This window comes from Salvia miltiorrhiza, chromosome 6, assembly GCF_028751815.1.
Source record: "Salvia miltiorrhiza cultivar Shanhuang (shh) chromosome 6, IMPLAD_Smil_shh, whole genome shotgun sequence".
Taxonomy (NCBI): Eukaryota; Viridiplantae; Streptophyta; class Magnoliopsida; order Lamiales; family Lamiaceae; genus Salvia; species Salvia miltiorrhiza.
The window spans coordinates 20,361,216-20,388,208 of NC_080392.1; the positions used below are offsets into that span (position 1 = coordinate 20,361,216).

The 26,993-nt window shown below is 38.9% G+C and overlaps 2 protein-coding genes and 1 long non-coding RNA gene across 5 annotated transcripts; 1 reads left to right on the forward strand and 2 right to left on the reverse strand.

Moving 5' to 3' along the window:
• The first annotated feature begins 4,363 nt into the window (after nucleotides 1-4,363).
• On the forward strand, nucleotides 4,364-5,448 carry LOC130987398 (uncharacterized). The gene is made up of 2 exons (XR_009089717.1): nucleotides 4,364-4,804; nucleotides 4,914-5,448. It is a non-coding gene; the product is annotated as an uncharacterized LOC130987398 (long non-coding RNA).
• Nucleotides 5,449-11,853: 6,405 nt separating this feature from the next.
• Nucleotides 11,854-18,028, reverse strand: LOC130987399 (plant cysteine oxidase 3). 2 transcript variants are annotated; one of them, XM_057910918.1, is made up of 5 exons: nucleotides 17,651-18,028; nucleotides 16,895-17,046; nucleotides 16,207-16,369; nucleotides 12,220-12,420; nucleotides 11,854-12,116 (listed from the first exon to the last, which is right to left on the reverse strand). In XM_057910918.1, exons 1-5 carry the CDS (start codon nucleotides 17,808-17,810, stop codon nucleotides 11,992-11,994), a joined length of 801 nt encoding a protein of 266 aa, XP_057766901.1. In that variant the 5' UTR covers nucleotides 17,811-18,028; the 3' UTR covers nucleotides 11,854-11,991. The 2 variants fall into 2 exon arrangements, with proteins under 2 accessions (XP_057766901.1, XP_057766903.1); XM_057910920.1 differs by having other exon boundaries at nucleotides 11,854-12,133; nucleotides 17,651-17,999.
• Nucleotides 18,029-21,275: 3,247 nt separating this feature from the next.
• On the reverse strand, nucleotides 21,276-26,147 carry LOC130987400 (protein MIS12 homolog). Of its 2 annotated transcripts, XM_057910921.1 has the most exons (7): nucleotides 25,725-26,147; nucleotides 25,591-25,648; nucleotides 25,342-25,461; nucleotides 23,847-23,942; nucleotides 23,599-23,737; nucleotides 21,925-22,062; nucleotides 21,276-21,470 (listed from the first exon to the last, which is right to left on the reverse strand). In XM_057910921.1, exons 1-7 carry the CDS (start codon nucleotides 25,847-25,849, stop codon nucleotides 21,409-21,411), a joined length of 738 nt encoding a protein of 245 aa, XP_057766904.1. In that variant the 5' UTR covers nucleotides 25,850-26,147; the 3' UTR covers nucleotides 21,276-21,408. The 2 variants fall into 2 exon arrangements, with proteins under 2 accessions (XP_057766904.1, XP_057766905.1); XM_057910922.1 differs by lacking the exon at nucleotides 21,276-21,470 and having other exon boundaries at nucleotides 22,023-22,440; nucleotides 25,725-26,080.
• Nucleotides 26,148-26,993: the final 846 nt, after the last annotated feature.

A 26,993-nucleotide genomic window follows, 5' to 3' on the forward strand; every position in this document is an offset into this window, starting at 1 on the left:
TTTAGTTTGCGGTGTCGAAGACTGAAGACTGAAGACTGAAGAACGAAGGACTGAAGACTGAAGACTGCAGATACCAACTGAAGTATCAGTTGAAGAATCAGTTGAAGACTGATTACTTAATGCGCGCAATGGACTGATACTAAAGTCAAGTATCAGTTGAACATTCCTCCTAGGACTGATCTTCCAACGTTCAGAGGAAGCCACGTACTCACAAAGTACAGCCGTATTAAATGCAGAGATCTCATGATATCTTTATCTCTGCAGAGGTCATTCCTATCTGGTGGTTACTTTTCAGAGACGTCACATCTCCTGTCCATCAAGAGAGCCGTTTCCACCCAGACAAGGAACCTCGAAGATTGAAGCCTCAGCCCAAATTTGAATTGCTCACCAACGGAAGAAATCTTGATGACGTTCTACGCCAACGGATCTATTCAAGAGTTCTCCTACAAATAGCGCTCGAGGATCACTTCAACCTTCACCGATTCAACGACATAAGATAAAGCTCTGCCGAAATTGCTACTCAGCCTAAAGCTTAATCTCCCCAAAGCTTGAATCGAAGAAGAGAATTCCAAAGCCAAAATCAGTCACTGCTGATTACACATATTCTCTTAGACCTTAGGCAAACCTCTGTTTACCCAGAAGCCAAAGGTCAAACTTGCTTCAAAGAACTTGTTCTTTGTAGTGAAGTTGGCACTCGTTCAAACCTCCTCCCCAAAAAGAGTGTTTGAGTGATTCGGAGTTCAGGAAGGTACTCTGACTCTGAGTGAGAAGTCTTAGCACGGGTTGTGCTGAGCAGAGAAATCCGACGTGAGTGAAGCGTGGGTCCTGAAGAAGGGTTTTCTTCAGTGGTACGGTTGTGTGCACCCGGCAAGCACACGGTTTGGTTTGCAGTGCACCTATTAAGCACTTGCGGAGTGGATTGTTGGTCTGATCAACCAACCGTGGATGTAGGAAAGGGTTTTTCCGAACCACGTAAAAGTCTCTGTGTTGTTTACAGCTTTCAGTTTTACATTCTTACTTGTGTTATTTCAATTGATAAACTGAACACTGATTAACTGCAAAGAGCAACCTAACAACCAACAACGTGCTCCACCAAGGCTATTGCGAAACTAAGTTTAATTTCCGCTGCGTATGATATCAGTCTAAGGCCATGTTTGATAAGTTGCTCAAGTTTTGTACAGATTAATAAACTCAAGCAAATGGAACAAGAGTTGGGCCTGCTTTGTTGCGTGGACATGTGTTTGATAGTCCACAGTATAGAGGACCAATAAATTCAACAATTGTTTGATAAGCAACGCAAAGACCCAATTATTTATATGTAATGACTATTATATCCTTGTTAATTCTATGAAATTCACAAAACCCCATCTAATTCTATCTCTCCCTGACTATCTGATTCTCTTTCTCTCCCTCACTCTTCCTATCAGTGTATCACTGTGAACGGCTCCGACGCGGCTGTGTCCGACTGACGCCGCCTCTCGTCCGTTCCCCCCCTTCTCGATGCATCGCTCAATTTCTCAATTATCAAACCTTGCTGTTGTGTGTGTGAGAGAGTTTTGGGAGCAATTGTTGTTGTTTTTGGTGAGTTCAGTCGGGGCTCGGAGGAGTATAAAGTAGGGGAAAACGGTAGCTACTGTTGTCCGACAGAAAGAGTGGCGGTGACTCTCACTATTCGTGGTTGGAATAAAGAGGAAGATGGGGTTGTTGACGGTGAGAATGGCGAAGGTGGTGGCGGTCTTGTTGACTGCTGGCGGTTCAGTGAGGGGAAGAGACAGAGGTGCGGGCGGTGGAGGTCGAAAGACCTCTGCTAATCGTACGGTGACAAAGCGACGGCGACGCGAATTCACGTCGAGCTGTTGCCCATCGGAGAAGAGAGCGGCCGTGAAATTTAGGGATGAGGGTTCCTGAAATTGGGGAATTCTGGAGGACTAACAAATTGAAGGTCATGATAGGGGAAGGAGTGGAGTCTGGGCTGGAGAATGGTGGCAGCAGCGGGTGGCGCTGCATGTTGACGGCGAAGAGAGAGAGAATGGGGAGGGACGAGAGGGAGAAGAGAAGGAGGGAGACGAGAAAATGAGGGGTTGGCTGTTGACGGCGATCCTCGGCGGCGAGAGAGCTTGCCGGATTTCATGAGGAAGATGAGAATGAGGAGAGATTCATGTTGCAGAGAGAGGTCGAGAGCGAGAGAGAAGATCTTCCAGAGAGAGGAGGAAGAACGAGGAGGAGAGAGAGAGAGATGAATTGGGGCAATTTTGGAAAAGAAAAATAAACTCGCCACTCCAGCTACACTAACCGGCGCCCACCCCCTCACCCATTTCCTTAGTTGAACAGTGAATTAGGCGCGGGCCATGCGTTAAGTCCGGGCCTCCAGCTATCCTTAAATTACATATCAAACATCAAAAAATTACCAATTTGCTATACAAACTACCCTTAACCACGAAATCAAACACGCCCTAACTGATCTATCTTTTGATAGTCAGGAAGAGTGTTATCATCTCTGTCTTAGCAAACACGACTGAAACCCTTACGTGCATCAGTTAAGATCCAACAACTTAACCGATAACTCTTTACTGAAGAGCTTTCAGTATCAGTCGTCAACCCTGTTTGGTCAAAACTGTTTTCAGTAAAACAGGAGTCTGTGTTTGCATGCAAAGTTTCGTTTTGATCTCTGACTGAGATCCCTCTGATTGAGGATTTGAAAAATAGCCCATAGGTGTATTCCCCCCCCCCCCCATACACCTATTCGAGACCCTCTGGACCTAACAAATACAAAACAGAAAGCATAGAAAATAAATAAATGACGAAACTGAATAAATAAAACAAAACCAACCATTATCAACATAAATAGGAAAGATGAACTCCAGCGACTTAACTTGGCTGATGAAGCCCGGGGCCTAGACGAACAAGAGGTCAGCAGGAGAAACGAGGCTAATGCAAATCTTATCTTGCTGTCTAAAAACAAGAATAGCCTGTTGGAGCAAAAAGCAAAGGCACGATGGCTTACAGAAGGTGATCTTAATTCTAAATTTTACCATAAAGTCATCGTTAGTCGACAAAAAAAAATGAAATTTTGGGGTTGATGCTTGATAACAGATGGGTTGATGACCCTGTGATCATCAAGGGCAAAGTGACAGAGTACTTTCATAAATTCTTCATGAAAAGGAGAAGGACTTTACCATAAATACCTGTGGATTTTGTTAACCAAAAGTTGTCACAGGAGGACAAAACGGAGTTGATTAGACCTTTCACTGAAGAAGATATAAAAAAATGCAGTGTGGAGTTGCGAAGGCAACAAGAGCCCGGGGCCGGACGGATTTAATCTCAATTTTTGGAAATCTTCGTGGGAGGTGATCAAAGATGATTTTATGCGAGTGATGAATGAATTCCATGAAAATGGAAAGATTCCCAAGGGGTGCAACTCTTCTTATATTGTGTTGATTCCAAAGAAGGAGGATTGTGAAGACTACAAACCTATCTCACTGATCGGTAGCATTTATAAAGTAATTGCAAAGACTCTGGCAGGAAGGATGAGAACAGTGCTTAACTCCATTATTTCAGAAAATCAAAGCGCTTTCTTGAGTGGCCGTTTTATTCTTGATGGAGTGATTGTGTTGCAAAAGATGATTGATGAAGCTAAGAGCACCGGAAAGGGTTGGATTTTCTTCAAAATTGACTTTGCTAAGGAGTACGACTCAGTGGAATGGGATTTTTTAGATATTATGCTTGAAAGGCTCAACTTCGATATAAAGTGGAGGAAATGGATCAAAGGATGTTTATCCTCGGCCTCAGTGAATGTCCTCATTAATGGATCTCCGTCGGGCGAGTTTCAGCTGGAAAGAGGACTCCGACAAGGAGATCCACTCTCCCATTTTCTATTCCTTGTGGCTGCAGAAGGCCTTCGTGCACTTGTTGCGAGAGCAGTAACCGCGGAGCTCATACAGCCGGCTTTGGTGGGTAAAGAAAAAGTGAAGATCTCTCATTTACAATATGCAGATGATACCATTTTTGTGTTGAACGCAGAGGCGATCAAAAATACTTTGAAGTTTTTTGAGTTGTTATCGGGCCTTAAAGTGAATTTCCAAAAAAGCAGCTTGATGGGTGTTTGTTAGGGATGACAATGGATCCTGGACCCGGTCCAGATCCGTGGATCCAGATCCGATTTCACGGATCTGGATCTCAATTTTTTGGATCCGCGGATCTGGATCCGGATCTGGATCTCATTTTCTAAAACGGATCTGGATCTGGATCTTGACATTTGAGATCCAAATCCGACCCAGATCCGACCCGTGGATCCGATTTAATTTAAAATATAATATTTATTTTTTATATTTATTTTATTTATAATATTAGATATATTTAAAAAAAAAATAGAATAACTTTGAAAACCTAATTTCTAATTCATCTCTCTCTCCCCTCTCGATTCTTCAACTTCTCACTCCTGCGCCGCCTCACTCCCATCTCCCATCGGCCATCTCCTTCTCGGCCTCAGTCACGCCGCCTCACCTCCATCGCCGGTCGCCTTCTCCACTTCGCTCGCCCGCCCGCCGCCGGAGAAATAGGGAACAACAGCAGTAGTGCAGCACACTCCCGACTCCAGCAGCACGAACTCCCATCGCCGGTCTCCTTCTACAATTCGTCCGCCCGTCGCCGGCGAAGGCAGGAACAGCAGCAGCACGCCGCTAGACTCCAGTTCGGCTCGCCGCCTCTCTGTCACTCCAGTTCGGCTCGCCGCCAAACTCCACCGCCGCGGCGCCGCCGTCGTTCAGCCATGAGTTTCTCTACCACAGGATGCTCTGAATCAAAGGTTAGATTTTGATTTTGAGCATGTTTATGACTGAAATTTTGATTCAGATTTGAATTGATTTATATTTGAAATTTATGAATGTTTGTCTTAAACTTGGCGAAAATATCAGTGAGGAACCAGAGCTATGTTTATCCGGAGGAATTTGCAGCCATGACAGAACCGATACAGCATAGTGATAAGCCTCATCAGATTTTAAACAGGACTTCAAATCACGCAAAACATCCTTGTTTGCACTTTTTTTTGCACGCAGACGTTCATCAATGACAAAAGAAACCTTTGTGAGTAATCTCGTGGGATCATGAAACGCAGGCTTCTTTGCCCATTGATGGAATAAATGAGAAACAACAGCTCGGTTCTCTGGATTGAACCTTTTTAAAAAGTTACTGTTATCACTTTGTTGAGGTCCAATAGTCTCATTGCATGCTTCATTCACTAAATTGTCAACAGAGCCATGTTTCATATTGTTGTCAGGGGGTTCTGTCTGTGCAGCTTCTTGCTTAGTTAGCTGTTGAATCGTCACTGAACTCACTGAAAGTGGCTCATCACTGAATAATGAATATAGTTTTTGTAACACAAGTGGAAGTCAAGATCATGTGTTATTTGAATTTGATAGTTTTGGGTTAATAGACGTTTTCTTTTTTGTACCCTTGTAATTGTAAATATGCTTTTTAATTTTGTGAATTTAATTTGAAAACAAGATCCATGGATCTGGACCCGCGGATCCGCGGATCTGACGGATCTGGATCTGGATCCAAAATTTTCAGATCCGCGGATCTGGATCCGGATCTGGATCTAGTATATAAAAACGGATCTGGATCTGGTATTGGCCAGACCCGGTCCAGATCCGGCCCGTTGCCATCCCTAGTGTTTGTATTGAAGACGACAAAATGGAGAGGATGGCCTCGGTGTTGCAATATCCAGTTGGTAATTTACCTTTCAAATTTCTAGGGATCAAAGTCGGGGGTAAAATCAAAAGTATTGCTAATTAGAACTACCTCGTGGAAAAAGTCAAGAAGTGAATTGACAGTTGGAAAAATTTGAAATTGTCTCTTGCCGGTCGAGTCACTTTGGTGAAAGCCGTCTTGCAAGCTATACCGGTGTATCAGCTCTCTTTCTCTTTGATTCCCAAAGCTACTGTGAAAGCCTTACAGTCTTTGTTTAGTAAATTTTTGTTGGGGGGGAGGGGGGAAGTGGATTCGGGCTCGATATCGTGGATTAAGTGGTGTGACCTCTGTCACAGCAAAAAAGAGGGCAGGTTGGGGTTTTTGAATATTGAGTGGCTTAATTCTGCGTTGGTTTTGAAATGGATATGGCGATATTGGGAGGGAGGGGAGAAACTGTGGGCTAGAGTCGTTAGATCTCTGCACGGCGACATCGTGTGGGATGAGGAGGGTTTCAGTCTTAGAGGTCCTAGGAGAAAAAGAATCGGGTGGTGGTCAAAAGTGGTGGCAGTGGGTGGGGGGGTTTCCGGGAGATGGTTTTTGGATAACATTAGAAGGAAGGTTGGGAATGGGGTAGCAAACTTTGTTCTGGGAACACATTTGGGTTGGGTCGAGGCCCCTTAGGAACGTCTTTCCGAGACTTTTTCAGTTAGCCGCCAATAAGAGAGCAACTATCGGTGAGTGGGAGAGATGGGTTGATGGGACTTGGGAGTGGGATTTTAAATGGCGAAGGGAAGTGAGGGAAAGTGAGCAGGAGGTTGTTGACAGATTAACCAATTATATTGCTCAATGTTATCCTTGTGCAGGTAGCAACGAAACATGGACCTGGCTGGCTGCACCGGATAGGATTTCCAGTACCAAGTCGGCATACACAACAATCAAAGCTAGGAGCAGCAAACCAACAAGGCAGATTATCGAAGCAAAGATCCTCAAATCTATTTGGAAGGCTAAAACACCGTATAAAGCAACGGTGACAGTGTGGAGGATGCTAAAAAATCGACTCCCGACTTGCGACAACTTGAGGAAAAGAAAGGTTCCGGTGAGTGAGGAAGACTCGAAATGTGGCGAGTGCGGTGGGATCGAAGAATCGATCAATCACATTTTTCTTGTTTGCCCGAAGACGGAGGAGGTGTGGAACGAAATACAGAAATGGTTGGGCTTCACAACGGCTCGGCCAAATTTGATCGACAAACATCTTGGTATGTTTACGACTTTCAGAAATGATAAGAAGATTCAAAATTTACTCTTGGCTATTTGGGTGGGTTGCATTTGGATTTTGTGGAAAAAAAGAAATGAGAAACGTTTTCATAGTCAAGGTTGGGTTACTAAAAAATTTGTTTTGGAGATTAAGATTAGACTGTGGTGTTGGAATAGGATCTTTAAGATCATTGATAAAGAGATCGAGTTGGACTCCTGGTGCTCCAACGATTTATTATGTAAACTGTTGTAAAGTCCCACCTTGGTACCACTGGTACCTTTCTTAATATTATCCATTTTTACTGATAAAAAAAAACGTAAATAACGTGAGACCCAAATGTAAATTAAAAATCAAATAAGAAAGTACAAACAATTTTACCACATCGGTACTTGTAACCCAACCATGGTAGTGCATTAGAATAAAATATTTTGTTTTTAACCAATGTGTTTTTTTTTAAGTGACAATATACAAAACTACCCACTTTTCTAAATCTATCTACAAAATATACCTACTTTTTCAAAATCCTCCACTTTATACCTATTTCTATTTTATATATTAATTTTCAAAACTACCCAACTGAAAAGTTGCTGAAAAGTGCATGTGTGTAAAATTTATTTTGATTGAATTTATTCCCTTTGTACTTCTTACCTACCCGGCGTTTAATTCAAAGAAGTGGAGGATTTTTGTTCTACGGTTGCTTCAAAATACTGGCAGCTATTTTCAGCCCAAAAATACCACCGCTCTAGGGTTTTTCTTATCCCTCGCCTCGCCGTCTTCGCCCGTTTCCCTCTCCACTTCAGGCTCTCGTCGTCTCCCTCTCCACTGAACTCAGGCTCTCGCCGTCTCCCTCTTGGCTGTCACCATCTCTCTCTCGGCTTTCTACCGGTGAGATTTTCTCCGTCTCCCTCTCGGCTTTCTACCGGCAAACTCAGCCTCTCCCCCGCCGTCTCCGTTTTTCGCTCGGCGTTCTCCGTCTCCCTCTCGGCTTTCTACCGGCAGGAATCTCTCTCAACAAACTCTCAGTTGTTTTACATGCATTTTTCACTCCTTTGATGTGTTAGTCTTGTGCTTTATTGAGTGTTTTCCTACCTAAAGTTGAGTTGTTTAGCTTTGAATTTGCTTATTTTGTGGATTAGACTACTCACCCATGTTTGTGTTGTTTTGACATATTCTTGGGCTCGTTTTGAGGATGTTTTGAGTATATATACAAGACGTTCAGGAAAATACGAGTTCGTGGGCGCAAATAAAGCTCAAATCGGATGTCGGATGAGGGAGAACGGACGTTGGGAAGTTTGCGTGTCGTGAAGACACGTAGCCGCATGCATGATCGCGCCTCATGGAGGTCGCGCGGGCAGGGGCCGCGGGACAATTCAGAGAAATCAAGGAGTCCACGCGGGGAAGAAACGCGGGTGCGCGACGTGGCCGCGCTACTCGGCGTCGGTCGCAGTCCAGCCCGCGACCGCGTGTCTTAACCGCGGGCCCAGCGCAATTTTGAGCCTGATTTCGGTTTTCTTAATTAAAATGTGATTTTTGGGAGTGGAAAAGAGATCAGAAGACCTAGGGCATATAAAAGAACCCCAAAATCACTTTGAACGGAACTTTAACTTTTACTTTTATTTTCTGGAGAGCTGCAGAGACAAACGGAGAAGACTTCAAGAGCAAGAACTGAAGATTCGCATTCTTTCCCTACGGTTTATTTGTGAATGTTTATTTTTATTCTTGATTTTCCTTTGCTAGTTCATATGTCTTTGTGTGACTAGTAATATTTTATCCTAGGGTTTAGGAAGTAAACAAATTTGGATTCTTGACAGTTTTGATTCAATTAATCAGATTTACTTATCATTGTTATGTTCTTGTGCCTGTTGTTTGCTTTATTGCTTGATCACCAATTTTGCATAATCTTAGGTTTTAATTTGATATCGGGAGATGATAATTATTACCTGAACTAAGAACATAGAACACACTTATTTAATTCTAAATGGAATTTATTTTTGTGAGGACATTAATCCTAGGAACTTTTAGGAGTTTCATGTTAGAAGTGTAATCCGGGGACGGTAGCCTTGCATGTAATCAACGGTTTGTGCGCCACGGGAGTGGGTATAGACTAGCTTTGAGATTGTTCTAGGAGAATTATCTTGATTTTTGAATTGAATCTGTTGAGATTTCCAATCTGTTGAAACATTTACCTTGGGATAATTTATTTATATTTGATTCTTCCCTGCAGTTTGATTTATTTGTTTTCCAGTATTTATTTTTCTTAGTTTTAAAATCAAACCTTCAATTCTATTGTTCAGATGGAGAATAATAATTTATGATAGGAATTAACATTAATTGGTCTCTGTAGAATACGATCTTGCTTGCTATTGTACACAATGACACCCGTACACTTGCGGCGTGTTAAAGAAATTAGCAAACAAGTTTTTGGCGTCGTTATCGGGGACTAATTATTTATTGATACTATCTGATAATTGTTTGATACTAATCTGAATTTTTATTTATGTTATTTTATTTTTTGTTATTTGTTTTTCCTGTGGGTTTGACTTTTGCGTCTGGAGTTTTCTAGGTAGTGCATAAACACACAATCTCGGAATCTACCTCTACAAGCTTTTGATCCTGTATGAGGGGAGCTAATCCAGTATGAGGGGACCTGGCAGACAAATTTCTGCAGAAGTTCCATCCTCCCGGGCTTACTTTGAAGCTAAAGATAAATATTCTCCAATTCCAACAGTTCGATGGAGAGACGCTAGCAGAGACATGGGAGAGATACCAGGAGAAACTCAGAAAGTATCCAAACCATAGATTTGATGAAGGCACACAACTAGTTATATTTTATAACGTTTGTGGGGAGCGCACCAGGATGTTCATGGATACAGCTGCAAGTGGTTCCTTGCTCAAGAAAGGGAGTTCAGAAGCTATAAGTTATTTTGTAACATCCCGAAAAAGAAAAGTAGAAAGTTCTTTTGTGGACGGAAGGAGTACATTTTATTACACATATTTTGAAATTTTAAAATATTTATTTAAATTATGATGTATAAATTTTAGGAGTATTGGCCTATAAATACTCGAACTTTTCCCATTTCCCGATTTTGCAATTCAACTTTAAAATCTGCCTATAAATACTTGAACTTTGTATTCTTTCTAATTTTGCACCCTATGAATTTTTACTCCAAAATTGTTGCTGACATGGCAATGAAATTGATATCCCAGAACCTACAATTACATGTTCTAGATCCCACATTGAAAATAAATTTATCGGCTTCATTATACACTTCGAACTTCCCTCACAATTCGATTGTCATGTCGGCAACGATTTGGAGGTAACAATTCGTAGGATGTAAAATCAGAAAAAATACATTCAAGTGTTTATAGGCAGATTTTAGAATTGAGGTGCAAAACCAAAAAATGGAAGAAAAAAAAAATCAAGTATTTTCATGCCAATACCTCTAAATTTTATATTAAAAAGGGTAAATATCACTTTTTGTCCCATTGTTTGGCTGAATTATCAATTATTTCCCAACTTTTTGATAATATCTAATTGGTACCTAACCAATCAAATTTTTTTAATTGTGACCCATAAAAAAATTTCAGCGCTCGGGAGTTGACTTGGATTGCCGAAAATTTATTACGTGAAATTATGAATACACTTGGAATTGCCAGCATTATAATTTTTGTAAAAAAAACCATAATTCTTATGTGGCACTCTAAACGACACCGCTTACGGTTTGAACAAAAATTTGAAATCTGAAATTAATAACAAAATCTACATTCTTTCTCAGTTTCTCCCCCTCCAGTCGAAAGAACAAGACATTAAAGAACCTCTGTGAAATTCGAAGAAATCGCAAGGGTCGATCAACGGCGAGACATTCTCTATATTTAAGTGGTGAAATCGATTCCTTAAACCAGACATTGAGCGACAACGAATGCTCCAATCGGTAGGCTGATTTTGAACCCTAGTTTTTCGGGAAAAAAAAATCCCGATTTTTCGACTTGCGCCAATATCTTGCCATGATATTGGTGAAATCGATTCCTTAAATCCACGTGAATCACGTGATTGCTTGCCATTTTAATGAGACTGTAGTGCTTAGGATATTTCACGTCTAAATTGTAATGTGATTCTCTCTTTGAAAGAGAGTACTGGTTAAGATTTCATGCCTTGTAAAAATTTTAATCAAGTTTTTCAAAGCATAAGCCATGTTGCGAAGTTCACTTTATGAGAACGGCTTCCTTCTTCCTCTTCTTCTTCAATTTGCGCATGAACAATTGCCAAGTGACTTTCAATTTTTGAAACTAGGGTTTTAAGATTTCAAGTTGTGGAAGAGAAAGACGATGAACTATAAAGACTGATTTAAAAACACTCTTGATACGTGTATTTCATTTTTATTTGGATTTTTTTATAATTCCACGTAATAGTTTCCAGCATTCCACATCAACTCTCGGGCGTCGAAAATTCTTTACGGGAGACAATTAAAAAAATATTGGTAGGTTGGATACCAATTAGATATTATCAAAAAGTTAGGACATAATCGATAATTCGGCCAAACGATGAGACAGAAAGTGACATTTAGCCTATTAAAAATGTCTTATATTCATTTTGTGAAGTCCAAAGCCCTCTTTGGTTTCATTTTTTTGCTTTCACATATTGTAGTATATGGATTTGGAAATGTACAGTTATTTTGTAAGGCTTCCTTTTCTTAATTTATGTATAGTTATTCCAACTTCGTAAGTACCAAAAAGAAAATTAGTGGCAAATAGAGGAAACACAGTGAACTAATGATGGTTGGAGAACGGAACACTTGAAATAATACCATTTTGTATGCCCCGAACCCATGCGGGAGAATAACGCATTGCAAAATCTCAAAAGTATCAACCGGGGAGGGGAAGGATATATATTAACAAAAATTACTATGGACTACAACAAGAAAATCCATACATAGATTAGTTACTTAAATATGATTATTTACCGATGATAGTCGAGGTTGATGTGTCATTTTCAATTTCTTTTACATAGACATCTAGCTGCAAGAGATCTTCTATTGATGAAAGAACACTCATTTTTGAATATGTGGACCGGTATAAGTTCCCGGGCGCATGTAGAGGTCATCAGGTGTGTCGATCTCAGCAAGCCACGCATACTCCTCTTCTTTCTCTACACCACTTTTATCATCTTCAATGGCTGCAAAATCCAACGAGCTACTCATGGCTCCTCCAACTTCCATGCTAAGCTATATATACAACACAAAAGAGTTTTACATAAAATCTGACTAAAAGCTACTTACAGAAGCTGGAACAAGAATAATCGCGGTAGTAAGAGCATCTCCTGCCAGAAAATTCATCATATGGAGGAGCAAGGATGTCAAGAACTGCACAAGGAGTGATTGCAGTAAAACAATGGAGATTCCCTCCACTCCTTGGATACAGAATAGATGTACTACATGGTGCAGTTATAACTTTATCTACAGCCAATTTAGCCAGCCTGACTGAAACATAGCACGAGTTGAAATTCACATGAATAACACTGAATAAAAACAACAAATAAGCAAAAATAAAATTGAGCTTTATATGGAAATGCAACTGTAACAGAAATAGCAATCTCATACATCTTAAAACAGAGAACTAATCCGTCAACATAAAAAGTTATGCATGTTCATGACTGGTATTGTAGGTTCATTTCATTGCTTGTAGCATGAGTCTTGGTAGATGAAAAAGAACATGGCTTTCCCCATGTGAGAATGATTGCAAAGCTTAATAAATCATATCCAATGCCTAGGTACCAGCATACCACAGCCTTGCAATCACATAGGTGAGTTTTGAATCAGAATTCCCTAGTCAAGAATTTTTATCAACAGTGTTATAAAGATACTTTTAGTCGCAAATTGAACCGAACCACATTTTAGATCCAAACCAAACCGAATCATAGATCCAAACCGAACCAAAACCATAACGAAATATTCAGTTTGATTGGTTCTGTCTGGCTCAACCAGAACTATACTTTCATTGACAAATTCAAACCCAAATTTCCATTTTTCACCCAACAGTAGTCACTAAGGGGGCTTTTTTTGCATGATTACTCCAATCCAATTACCGGAGGAACCACTAACTCAGAGTATTTTTATCCTCAAGAGTAGAATTTCGCCAATCTCATCCTTTCAATGAGATACAAATCAAGCTAAACTAGCTTAAATGATAGGAATAATCAAGGGCCTTGAGATATCCCAAAGTTTTAATTCATCTAAGTAAATAAGAAATTAACCTTATTATTTTTATCTATCAATGCTAATCATTCAAAGTAACGCCCCCTAAGTGTATCCCATGTAACAATTTCCATCAGCAGGATGGTCTCAAAATAATGGCAAAACGGTCGCTAGTTTTTTCCAATGCATATTAGAACTTTCTAAATTCATTTCTTTATACATATTTCATTTCTTTATATATATACAACTACATCAATTGCAAATTCACAACATAGAGTTCATCAAGGGGGTTGGTTACTGATGATACATAGTCCAAAGTTGAGTTTAGGAAAAGGAAGTCAAAAGGCTTAATTCACTAACCCAAATAAGTAAAGAAACTCTATTTACCATACTAATATTTAGCAATAGCAACGGGAGGGCAGAGACACGTCGGAGTGAGCAACGTGAGCGTCTGCAAGGGGCAGCATCGGTAGTGGTGCTGGTGGCAAGGTTGGAGCTAGGATTTTTAATTGCCACTCCGAATGGCAAAACTGGAGGATAGCTGCAGCTGAATATCTGTTTTTAATTCATCCTAATTTTTTATTTTTGAAATAATAAAAATATAAAAACTAATTCAAAATTCGGTCTGTTCAGTGTCAGAACAATTCGGTTTAAACATTCAAACTCACACACACAAAAAATTTGACCTGATAAGTCAAATTGAAAAAAATTGATGGTGTGGTTAGGTGTTTCTGTTTAGGTTTGGTTTTGCTCACCCAATAGTTCCCTTGTACTCAAGACCTTAAGGTTTCCATCTTCAGCCATTTTTTCTAAGCAAACTATAGTCACTCTTACATATCATAATACCTAAACAATCAAATTCAATCCCTTGTCAAAATGCAGTCAATGTTCCAGAACCATAACCTCTTATAAAGTTAAAAGTTCAGATATCAACCATCTAGATGGTATCACATTCACAAGCCCTTTGCATCATTGAAATAGAAATCGAAATCAACTACTCCCACCATCCCATTATTGTTGTCCCACTTACAATTTTGGGTTTTGTCCCATACTCCCATTATTATTGTCTCATTTCCATAAAAGGTAATAATTAACCCTTCAAAAGGTGTGAATCCTACCAATTTACATCTTAATTCGCGTGCCTAAAAGTTTTGGGACAACAATAATGAGACGGAGGGAGTATATGACAAGCCTTAATGTTTGAACTGCCTCTCTTATATTTCATCTTTAGCAGAACATACATATAAAAAGGACCTTGTTTATGCTGAACTTATGACAACCAGAAATCCCCAACAAAACCCTCATAAACCAATACAATATTTTGAGCAAATATTGGTTTCACATACCCCATGTTTTTTTCCTAATAATATATTGCCAAAAAGCCGTGGCAACCAGTGGCTTGGTTCTTTATGGTTAGTTTCCTTATCTTTAGTAATTCAGCTTATGTTATTCCATTTGATTCATAAATGGGGCGCAGGATTTTTCATGGGCTCGAAACCTAGGTTGAACAGATAATCCTCACGCGATGGCGGACAATTTATCTAGTATTTCGGTTGTTTCTTGGAATCAGCACTTGCTGCTTGGCCAAACCACCTTAGGAATGTATCCATTCTTCTTTCAGTATTTCCTTTCGATTATAATATCAGTTTTTTCAGGTTCAAATCATTTCTGACTCTTTTCCTCTCCATCAATTTGATATGACCTGCAAGATGACTCGCATGGAGACTCAAATGGAGGCTGTAGAGAAAGGGAATGAAGTGGTATGGCAGACAATAAGCGGCATCCACAAGTAAAGAAAATTGACAAAATCAAAAGGGTAGTGGTCACCCTAACCTCCCGTGCCACTCATAATTTTTGATGCACTTATGGCAACCAACTCCAATCTTGTCCTGTTAGTCAGTTATCACATAGGATATATTTGGACCATCGTCCGCGGGGTCTTTTGCTATCGCAGCTCTGTGCTTTAATTGCCACAACACAAATGTGCTACCAGAAGTCTCAAGATTCTGATCATGGGCGAATAAAATAATGAAACTAATAATAAAGAATCAAGCCGTTGGTTACCGCGGTTGTTTCCCCTTTCAAACATAACTTAATCTGCAATAATTACTTCCCCCTTCCAACATGCCTTGCCCTCAAGGGAAAACAGGGGCCATAGGAAGAAGAGCATTGATTGGGGAAGTGTCCTCATCATTGGCTTTGCCCATGGTTTAAAAAGGCGCTTTTGAGGCGCCCTCGGCACGAGGCGCTTGAAAAACACATTGATGCAGCACCTCACCTGCTGTGAATGAGGCGTACGCCTCACCTGAGATAAGGAGCACGCCTTGTGTTTAGGGTTACAATTCTCCATAATTTTTCAGTGTTTTGGGGTTATTAAGGCTTGAAACTCAAGGGGCTTTAAGGTTTAAACCCTAGTTTGAAGTGGTCAAGTGGGCTGTTTTTATAAAACCCTAAGTAAGAAATTAAAAGAAAAATCAAGTCTAAAATAAGGGAGAAATGCCTAGAAAGTTGCATACTGCTCCCTCCCGCTCTACTCTCTCTCCGCCCTCAACCTCTCCGATGACTCGACTTATAAAGACTAATAACTAGTTATAACATTTATGTGTTTTCCTGTGTTCGATTATATTTGCTATGATTTTATGTGTTCTATCATACTTGCTATGATTTTATGTGTTTTTATGATTTACGACTCAGACCGCCTCGAGGCTTATGCCTCACGGGGCCATTGGAAAAAGCCTCAAGGTTTAAAACGCATTATAAAACCTTGGTTACACTGCAGGTTTTTTCAGGGGCTATTTATTTTATAAATAGTCCGCGCACAGTGACAGAGAGACTGCCTAGGATTTTGGTTGTTTCTTGGGCAGGAGGTTTCCTCCTTTGTTGTTCCTTTAGTATTTCCCTATTTCCTTTTAAATAATATATTTATTTCTTTTTGGTTAAAATCGCTTCTGTATCTTACTCTATCATAATAGCCCAGGCCGAAAATGCATTAAAAAAGAAGGGGATTTCCAGAAAGACAGGAAAAAATTGCATGGAGAAGGAAATAGGATACAACTAAACATAGTAACAGACCTGTGGAATTCTCGGTCCCCTGAATTTTTCTGATGCGGGCTGGCTCTACCCAATCATATGCTTTGACATGCAAGGAACCATATAAGACTTTGCTCAAAACAGTCATGCCGGGATGATCATGAAGTGGAATAACAGACGAAGTAGGGAAACAAAATATGCACATCTGCAATAAATCCATATAACTGCTCAAACAGTCGTATGTGAAGTACAAAGTTCATCTTTATTGTACTAGTTTTAACATATTACAATTCCTCAATCTGACACACGAGTGAGACAGATTTGGCCATAATCTGAATAAAATTGCAGGCACCGGAGTAGAAATAGCAAGTAAACATTAGTTAAGGATTTCCATAAAGTTCAATAATTGGACTGCTTTGCGATAATGGATAATAAATAACAGCTTTGCAATATGAGAAAAGCAAAAACAAAAAGTTATGCACATTCCTTTGGCCTCTTCAGTTTTTCATGTTGATGTCCACATGATATGAATATTAAAGAACATTATTGTGCCAGAGACATAATGAAAAGGACCTTAGTTGCTTAAGCCCAATAGGCTTCAAATGTCAAACTATTCAGATGAAGAGGCTGAACAACCGACAATCACAAGCAGAATGAACATAGAAAAGCTTCGGTATGCTTGCATAACAAGGCTGTAAACAAACAACAGTCTCACTAAGTAAAAGCATACCGTAAAATTTTGTCCTTCATGTATATCCACATAAGTGAGCGGCTGAGCCCAACGATCTACTCGATTGAATGAAAAGATCCCAAAAGGACCATGACCTCTGTCATCCTCTTTGCTAGCATCACTAAGACCAACATCAGCAGGACCAATAGTGTCTGCAAAATAAGCGCGCTTTATAGACTGCTATATACTTTTGCAGACACTCCAATTATTTGAGATTGTAAGGTAAATATCTGCCAAACAGTGACCACTAAACACTAAAACATTGTGGAGGAGGCATCTAAAATACTCCTCCAAACCCTAATAAATGCGGACGAGAACTCACAGCAACGAGCTAATACATGCACAACAATCGACTACATAAGAATATCTCAAGATAAAAAGAAAACTGCACAACAAAAAATGAAAAATAAAGAACAGAACGGTGAGGTCGTCTAAAAGAAATTAAAGTAACACAATTACTTATCTGAAGAAAAGCTAAGTGGGTCAGTCATTGAGTCATAGTCATAACAGCCTTTTTCTAATCATGCAGAAATTCTCTTCGCTCACAGCCAAAACAATTAAAAATTAAAAATTAAACATTCTTTAATTTAGGTTTTCAATGCCTTGAAAACCATATTGAAATCAGTAAGAGGCGGCAAGAAAAGAAAGTAAATCGGAAGAAACTCCAATTTCTAGAATTAAATTAAACGAACCCGGTATACATATCCATCGTAGAAGACTGTAAAATAAGTAAAGGAGAGCACTGGAAGAGCGTACCTAATAAAGAAGAGATCTTATGAACGGCGGTGAGAGACGGCGGCGAAGCGGCTGAAGGCGTAAAAGTATGGGTGCAGAGGTCGTAAAGATCTTGAATAGCGGAGGGGGAAGTTTTCTTCTTGCTGGTCATTGCGCTCAACAACCTTTTGTGGAAACACATTTCCTCTCTACAACCGTGAAAAGCAGATAATATGGGGTTGGGATCGCAAAATTTGTTATCTCACATTCGGAGATCTTTTCGAGTGAGGCGTTTGCAGTTAACTTATGTCTCTAAATATTGATAAATACCTCCAAAAGGAAACTAGATTTTGAGAGCATGCATTGGTGTTACATGATAGCTTACTTTATGGGGGTCTTATGGTATAAATAGGCTGTATTGGTGTTACATAATAGCCTACATGATAGTTTTAGTTTTGATTTTCCATTTTTCATTTAAGTTTAATTTCATAAATTTAAATCACACAATTTACTTCAAATTTAAATTGCATTAATTTTAAAATCCTAAAAATTACATAAAATTTAATAAAATAAAAACAAATCCTATAAATAACTATTGCGGCGCTAGAGGTCCGAAACGTGCCCAAACATGCTCCATCAAATCATATTGGAGCGCGGCGTGTAACTGCCTATCTCGGAGAAGGGTATCTCTTTGCACATATTCCTTGAAGGAAATTGGGGTTGCTCGACCACTCTCCGTCGAGTCACTGCTAGACGCCCCATGTCCCGCGTCGTCATCTTTCCAATTGGTTGCTCCTTCACCTTCGTGCTCCACAATCATGTTGTAGAGAATGATGAAACACAACATGATGTCCGGAGGTGCTCCAAGTACTAATTCCGCGCGGGACTGAGAATGATTCCCCACCGAGCTTGAAGGACTCCAAAGGCACGTTCGACATCCTTTCGTGCCGATTCTTGCATCTTCTTGAACCTCGCCTCCTTCTGATTTGTTGCCATCGGTGGCCTCTTGACGAAGCAACGTCACTCCGGATATATGCCGTCGCACAAGTAGTATCCCATCTGTTAGTAGCGATGGTTCGTCTGAAAGAGCACAGGCGGAGCCGTTCCATCCAACATGTCGGCGAAGAGAGGCGAATGGTTGAGAACGTTGATGTCGTTGTTCGAACCAGCGACACCGAAGAAGGCATGCCAAATCCACAGATCGTGGGATGCAACAGCCTCCAAGATCAAGGTTGGCTCCCCTTGATCACCGCGTGTATATGCGCCGTGCCACCCCTTAGGGCAATTCTTCCATCCCCAATGCATACAATCAAGACTCCCGAGCATCCCGAAAAATCCATGTCGCGCCTCGTGCATCTGAGTCAGGCATGTGATGTCCTCCGGCGTTGGACGACGCAGATAATGGGCTCCGAAAGCCCGGATGACAGCCTTGCAGAACTTCTTGAGGCATACATGCCCGATAGAGTCGGCGACTTTGAAATACTCGTCGAAAGTATCCGTACTGACGCCGGTGGCTAATTGACGGATAGCCGACGTGCATTTCTGCAAAGGGAAGATAGAGTCCCGACCTATTGCATCAGTGGTCATCTGAAAATAAGTATCTTCACATTGAACAGCCTCGACGATGCGCAAGAACAGCTCCTTCTGCATTCGAAAACGCCGTCGGAAAAATGTAGGTTCGTACGTTGGATTGTCGTGGAAGTAGTCTTGCATAAGACGTAGATGGGCTTCCTCTCGATCACGGTGGACGTAAGACCGGGGACGTTTAACACGTCCCGGCTCCGGCGCCGGTTGGGTGTAGATTTGAGCAAGTAATTGTTTCTACAACTCTATCTCCTTCATGATCGCGTGAGCTACACCGTCGGATGAATCAAACGAAGAACCGTGGTCGGATTCCGCCATTGTCGGAAGAAAAAAGAAGAAAATGCTTGAAAGGTGTAGATTGAAAGAGGAGAATTGTGGAGTGAAAGTGAGGAAGAAGAAGGAGGATGACATAATATAAAGAGAAAAAAAATCGAACAGTCAAATTTGCACGCAAACTGAGGCAATCAAAGTTGCCTTCAAATTCAAAATTCAAAAATTTGATTTTTTTTTTTTTGAATGGCGCGTGTTTCACACGCGCCTTTCATCAACAACAAAATGGGCTACACGTTAGAACGTGCAGCCCTCGTATAGGCAAGGCCCGCATCGCCTTACACGATAGAGGCCTTACACGAGTAGGCCGCATCGTGTAAGCGATGCGGATGCTCTGATCAATTCATCAAAATCTTAACAAAGAATTTACTTTAAATGATGGGGACTTCCTATAGAGCCTAATTAATAAGAGGCATAAGTTATTTTACTTCATAAAATTATAATTTTTTTTAACTATTTTATTGTAGTTTGACAAGTGTATTCCTAATGATTCCATATATTTTTAATTTGAGCTCGTTTAGTCAATGATTTTATAAATATAAAATGAGGCACTCTCCTGTACCGGATGCACCGTGCAATTGGTTTCTGAATAACATTACTTCAACATACAAATGACAAGTGTCATTTATATGTTGAAGTAGTATCATTCACAAATGTTCAAGTGTCATTTCCTGAATGAAGTAGTATCATTCTGAAAACCAGTTGAACGATGCAACCGATTGCATAGAAGTATTTGTGATATAAAATTGTTTAACTTAATAACTTGTTTTTGCATAATTTCCATTAACTGGTTCGCCTAGATTACACTGAGTCTTTAAGATATTCTCTTAATTAATAATAATCATATTAAAAATATAATTAACTTTATTTTATATAAGAATTTAAATACTAATAGTTACTCCCTCCGTCCCGGCTTTTGGTATCCAATTGAGAACGACACGGGTTTTAATAAAGTGATTGATGTGTTGTGAGTGGAATAAGGGTCCCATATTTTATATGAGAGTTAAAATAATTAAAGTGGAGTAAGGGCCTCACCTACTTTTACCAAAAATAGAAATGGATACTAAAATGTGGAACAACCAAAAAAGGAAAGTTGGATACTAAAAGTTAGGACGGAGGGAGTAATATTTAAAATTCAAATTTATATTTAAAAAGTTAATGAAGCTCGTCTTGATGAAAAATAAGTCAACTTAGCACGACTAACCTCAATTCAACACAATAAATTTATTCATTACTCAGATGAATTTTGTTGCTTGTTCCTCGCTCCGGACTATACCGACAAACCCGACCCATTTTACATTTATTAACCACAAAATACCAAATAAAATAGAGCACATGTTTGCGTGTGTTTGAGGACATGTCGACCTCTGTACGGAGGTCAGCCCCATTATATTTAATTATGTCATACTGCATATTTCCTTTCATATTCATTAATCCTTGTCTCTTCCGGAGTTTCATTTTTATAAATGCAAATTATTATAATCCCTTCGTCCATAAAAAGTATGATAATTTTATTATTTTTAGTGCTCATTCAAAATATGATACTTTCCTTTTTAAACATGATCTCACCTTTTTTCTTATTTTTTATTATTAAAAATATCCCTTATTTACCAAAAAGAAAAACTCATTTCAATTTAATCTCAACCACCTATTTCATATAGTGATTGAACATTTTTTCCACTACGTCAAAATCATCATCCATTTTATTAAAATTTATGCCCACCAAAAATGCTATACTTTTGATGAAGAGAGATTTTGATGGAGAGAGAGGGCGTATCATTTATGATTCAAGAGCTCAGCGAATGGACTCAAAATATATGTTGGAAACACTGTTGTTGTATCCTTACATAAGTAACAGACATGGATAGCAGGGGTGGTACACGTAACTACGACGTCCCTATCTCATCCAGAAACTCCTCAACTTCTTCCAGTTCTGCACCAAAAATACCTACAAGCTCATAAGACAACATTTGTCACTCAATTCCGATTTTACACATGTTTTCAAATACACAAACTTTCAATTGTTTTGATTTTTCACACAATTGTCAATTTTCAACGAATTTATGTCATCGTGATTAGTTGAAGTGACAAACTAATGCTATCATGAGTCGTGACTAGTTGAAGTGGCATGTATGTATACAACTATGTTGTTTAGTACATCAACCGTTTAAGCCATGTAAACATTTCAGACCTCTACCTCAACATTAATTTGGAAGCAATTGACAAATGACAACCAATAGAAAAAATCAATGCAATTGAAAGTTTATGTTTTCAGAGGCAGGTTTTTTAATTAATGTACAAAACTATAACATGGTGAAAATTCATGTATATAGGCACAATTACCCAATCTTTTCAGACGATGTTTCATTATATACAAACTCTGAAGCTTGCAAAAAAGTTACCTTTGCCACAAGGTAATCCAAGGACATGATCATGGTTTTCTTTGAGCTTGTCTGCTCTATGGCGTTGAGTTTCCTCTACCCTTTTCCTTTTCAGATTCCCCAATCTTGTGCGGAGTTCTGATGCTATAGTTGTCAGCTCTGCGAGAGATAAAACACATGGTCTGTAATAATTGAAGTATCAATAGAGAATGTCTAATACAAGGCAGACTAATCAGTCTACATTTCCCTACTAGTGCAAAGTTTAAAACAAAAATTGATCTAGATTCATGAAGAGGAAAAAAGTCCTTCTGTGGCCACTTTTTGATCTGAATAACTGAAACAAACTGTAAATGAAATGAGCAAATTTGCGAATTTCATTTTAACCTGGAGCTTTCATTTGTTTTTAGTAATATCAAAATAAAACTATGAATGGATTCAGAGAGCACATGAGAAGCAGTTTTGGCCATGAGAAGATCATGCTGCAAATGAGCGCACCAAGCTTGATCAAATAATTATCCTTACTCCCGTCTTTCACACCTTGCGAAAGGAAATTAATGAGAATATCATGTAAATATTGTAAAGAATTCGAGGTGATGTAGAACAAGATGCACCAGAAATAGGCCAATCGTGTCAAAATGTAAAAACATCCAGACAAAGAAAAGCATAGTCTCAACTCACACATCCCAACTTAATTGTACTTCTCAACCAAAATTCATCAAAAAGAAAACTTCATTTTCAACAAGTACAATCTGATTAGAAGGTGGCAGAATGGCTAAGGTCTAGATTGTATGCATGACTTTGGGGATAAAAATGAACTTACAAAGTTCAGATGCGGGACAACCAGATTCAGAAGATAAGCCCTTGATAGTATGAAGGAATTATTGAGATGCTACACAAACTCCTAGTACATGCATTACAGCTTGAATAATTATTCAGTAGAGGGTGCATTTTTAAAATGGGGGAGTAGGAATAGGAAATATATTGATAGTACAGGTGAATGACCCATTTTGCCCCAACATCAGGGGTATGGCACTATGGCTCACTCCCAAGAAATTGATGATAAATCATTATTTATAAGAATCGTTCAGTAAACCAACCAAAATTTTTTATTCCATTCCCAGTCTCATCTCCAAACTCATCAGCAAGCACCCCCTAATCATTATCTTGAACAAGAATCAACTTATTCTCATTTATTATGTGGTAGCAAAACCTTGACTATCTACACATATTTTGGTACGAAATTTCCTAGTCAGGGAACATGGCAAAATCTGAAAAACACAGGTTGGTCTGAGTTAGTCAAAGCCCGAGGTCTTGATATATCAGCACTTCCATCAACCCATTACATTTCATTCTAAATCTGGCTCCCTGCTGATTGAGTTCCTAAACACAATACATAATCAGATGGAACTATTGCCTTGTAAACTTATGTGTATGGAGTATAATATTTGCATAACTATTTCTTACTTTCAGAATTTTTATTGCTAGTTGGCTTGGCTGATTGCATCAGATAGATATAAAATCAGATACAGTCTTTTGTGGATTGACTTCACCACAACTCATAATTTAGTGTAAGGGAAATAGTATTATTTACTGTTCAGTATGGGTAAAATGTTGAGAAGGCATTATAAGATATTGCTTCAGCTTCACTGATACAGTTTGGTCAGAATTTTGCACTTATAATTTAAATTATAATACCTCGAAACATATGGCTGGCATCATGATCCTTGTACAACTGCAGCGCTTCATCAATAGACCCAGAAGACTGATTGCTTGACAATGACTGCCTCTCCAGGGCATGGAGTTCTCGTGCAAGCTCAACAGATTCTTTTCCAAGCTGTGTCAGAAAATTAATGTTTTCATATGTAAGTGAAAATCAACCATAACCAAATATGTTAAGCACAATCAAGGAATTCTAATCATCTCAAGGGTAGCACTGCAGTTACCAAAGAAAGTCTGTCACGCAAGGAATTCAACTGTGCATCCATCTCTGTGTCAGTGAGAGCATCAAGGTCCACTGAATCATCCCCATGTGAGCCATTCTACAATGAAACATTCAGAGAGAACTTTGTGTACAGTTTTTGCTAGAAAATGGAGATCAATAAATGTAATTTGAGATACAATTCAGGCTTAAACGGTAATGATTCCATTGATATTTTTATTATTGATTGTCATCTAGAGCAAATGACAAGAATAACTATGCCAGAGACAAAATGACCAATTACACAATTTTACTATTTATTACATGATAGTTTTTTGGACATAGCATTAAGAATATTTCATCATTCCCCTTGATTTGTCATTTAAGCTAGAGTTAAAAAAAGTCACAGATCAAGAAGAAGCACATTTATAAGCTTAATTTAACATTAGCAGTTAGAGCTACAGATAAAACCACCAAATTATTCCCCAAAAAAGCAGTAAACCACAATGCATATGTCCCCAATTTCAGATAAGTGGCAGACTTGGAAGAATGGTTTTTTGCCTTATATATTATAAATCGGTTCCAGTGGGCATGAAGAGCTTCATTTCTTAATAAAGTACATCAGAATCTCATGGACTAAAACTTGGAAGAAATCTAAATCAACACAGTAATCATGTCGATTTATGGGCTCTAAACTCTTTCTGCACCAATTTACATTTATCCCCACACATGCATTCTCAACAATGAAGATGAGATATTTAATGTTTTTTATTCAGTTTCTCGCCCAAGCTTGTGACTATATGTATAGTACTTCAATAATAAAGGTTCCAAGAGCAGCTCATCAAAATCCGGTAGTTCTGCACAGAAATAATAGGAAAAGTTCTTTTGCAGAAGAATTGTTGTATTTTTGAAAGGGAAAGTGTCTAGGATTAATGCTCCATGCTGGTAATTTATTTTGCAAAAGGAAAATAGATGGTTTGACAAGATCATGGCTGTAAGTGGCCTAAGTTCATAGGTAAACTGTAGGCAAAGAAGCAACAGAATTTCCTTATCTTTAAGATATGAATTTCAAATATGGCATGTTCTTGTACGAAAGTTTATATGTAACATAACTGAATATTGCAAAAAAAAAAAAAAAGCAATATTTGAACAGTTTTGACAATTTGTAATTAGTCTAAAAACAACATATGAAACCAGAACTGTACCATTTAGTCAAGTATGTATTTAGTGAAACTCAATAGATTTCTTCATCTCTCAGGTTCGATATCAAATTATAGTGAATCCAACAATGAGACATGAAAATCCTCTTTGTAGTCTTTTTGAAATCTAAGCCCGTGAGGCAAAATGGTTTTTCGAAAAGTGTATTTAATTTACCCGTCTCTTTACAGCACCAGCTTGTTGAAAGAGCAACACACTGAACTTTACGAAATTAATAATGGGGTTGACAGAATAATCTACAAGCCATTGCTACGAAAAGGAATCAGAAAAGGACAAATTTAGTCATAATTTAGAAAGCATACAGTTTCCGGGAGCAGAAAGCCTTCAGGCACGCTAAAACAAAACCGAAGGCAATATTCTTCCCACTTCTGCATTCGCTGGTCGAGAGTCGATTGAATCAAATCCCGAATGTAAGAGACGCCCTAAAAAAATTAAAATTCCCCAGCAACATTAGCACAAGAAATTTGCAATTTAAAAAGTAATTAAACAGCTTTAAGAGTTCAAATCTACAAAAATTATCAGAGGAAAACGCAAAATTATTGAGAAAAAACCTTGCTCACTTCGGCGGATCTATCGGTGTCCTCCGTCTTCAGCCGCACAGAAGCCTCTCTGTAGTGAATTAAACAGAAAAATGAAACGGAGCAGGTAAAAGTGTTGAGTGAAGAAGGGTGGTTAAAAGTCTCACTGGAGGAAGAATTTGAAGGCCTCGTCAAGCAGATCGTCGACAACATTGAGAACCTCATTCATGAAGAGCCGCGGACCTAGATTTAATGATTCGAATATGGCTTCGCTGTTGCTACCTCCTTCCATTTCCCTTTTCCAGTTCTTGTGGAGAGAGCAGTGTTTGGTTTGGTGAAGGTGTGTTTTCAAATTGAGATAGCCATTCCTTTATTTTCCCGCCACCAGTGAGTTATCAGGAAATTGGTCTTGTTTAGTTGCACTTTTTCCTCCTCGATGTCACGTCCGGGCCTAGTCGGAACGGAAAATCATCGATTTTGAGCAGTTAATCAACGGTTTTGGCTGGAAACCACCGATTAACCTTTCAAAATGGACGGTTTACCGATTTTGCAATTAATTAATTTTTTTGTATTCAAATTCAAAAATAAGATTTTTTTTTCCCCTTAATTTTATCTATAAATACCCCATCTCTAACCTTTAAAGTCACTTCATTCAGTTAACAATTCCACACTATCTTCTTCCTCTATTTCTAATTATCTTACATTCTTTATGTGCTCTAGTTGCTCTTTTTTTTTTTTGATCGGGCAAAGTCATGTTAGATGTTAGTAATTAGTTCCCCATCCACTCCAAGAACCACCTTATCTCTCCATTCACCAAATCCACCTTATATCTCCAATCTCCAATTCGCTCCCAAGAGGGATCGAACCCGGGTCACTTCACTTAAGTGAGGACCCGGTGGCCAGTGGGCTAAGCCCCCTGGTTTCTAGTTGCTCTTTCTAAATTGCTATTGTTATAATCTCTTGCTTTTGTAAAATTAACCTCTACTAATCCTATTACTATATTTCTAATAGGGTTAATAGTGTTTTATGTCCCAAACTTTCAGCATTTTTCATAAAATATCTCGAACTTTCATTTTCTCCTAAAAAGTCCCAACCTTTCAACTTTTTCCATAGAATGTCCCGCTATACAAAATTTGGTGACAGAAAGAAAACTTACCTCGCGCGGATGAAATATTTTGAAAATCTCAATTGTTGAAATACCATTTTAGGAACCACTATTGGTGGAAAATGTTGAAAGTTCAGGATTTTTTGTCATCTTTCCATCACCAAATTTTGTATAAAGGGACATTTTATGGAAAAAGATAAAAGTTCAGACCTTTTAGGAGAAAATGAAAGTTCGGGACATTTTATAAAAAAATGTTGAAAGTTCGAGACATAAAACACTGTTAACCCTTTCTAATATCTATCATCATGTCTTCATCTTGTGATAACTGTGG

Coding starts and splice junctions, on each gene's coding strand:
- LOC130987399 (XM_057910918.1), bottom strand. CDS start 17,810: ATGTGTTTCCACAAAAGGTTGTTGAGCGCAATGACCAGCAAGAAGAAA. Junction 17,047..17,650: donor TAAGATCTCTTCTTTATTAG/GTACGCTCTTCC, acceptor CTTATTTTGCAG/ACACTATTGGTCCTGCTGAT. Junction 16,370..16,894: donor ATGAAGGACAAAATTTTACG/GTATGCTTTTAC, acceptor GATTTATTGCAG/ATGTGCATATTTTGTTTCCC.
- LOC130987400 (XM_057910921.1), bottom strand. CDS start 25,849: ATGGAAGGAGGTAGCAACAGCGAAGCCATATTCGAATCATTAAATCTA. Junction 25,649..25,724: donor GCCTTCAAATTCTTCCTCCA/GTGAGACTTTTA, acceptor AATTCACTACAG/AGAGGCTTCTGTGCGGCTGA. Junction 23,738..23,846: donor TGCGTGACAGACTTTCTTTG/GTAACTGCAGTG, acceptor TTTCTGACACAG/CTTGGAAAAGAATCTGTTGA.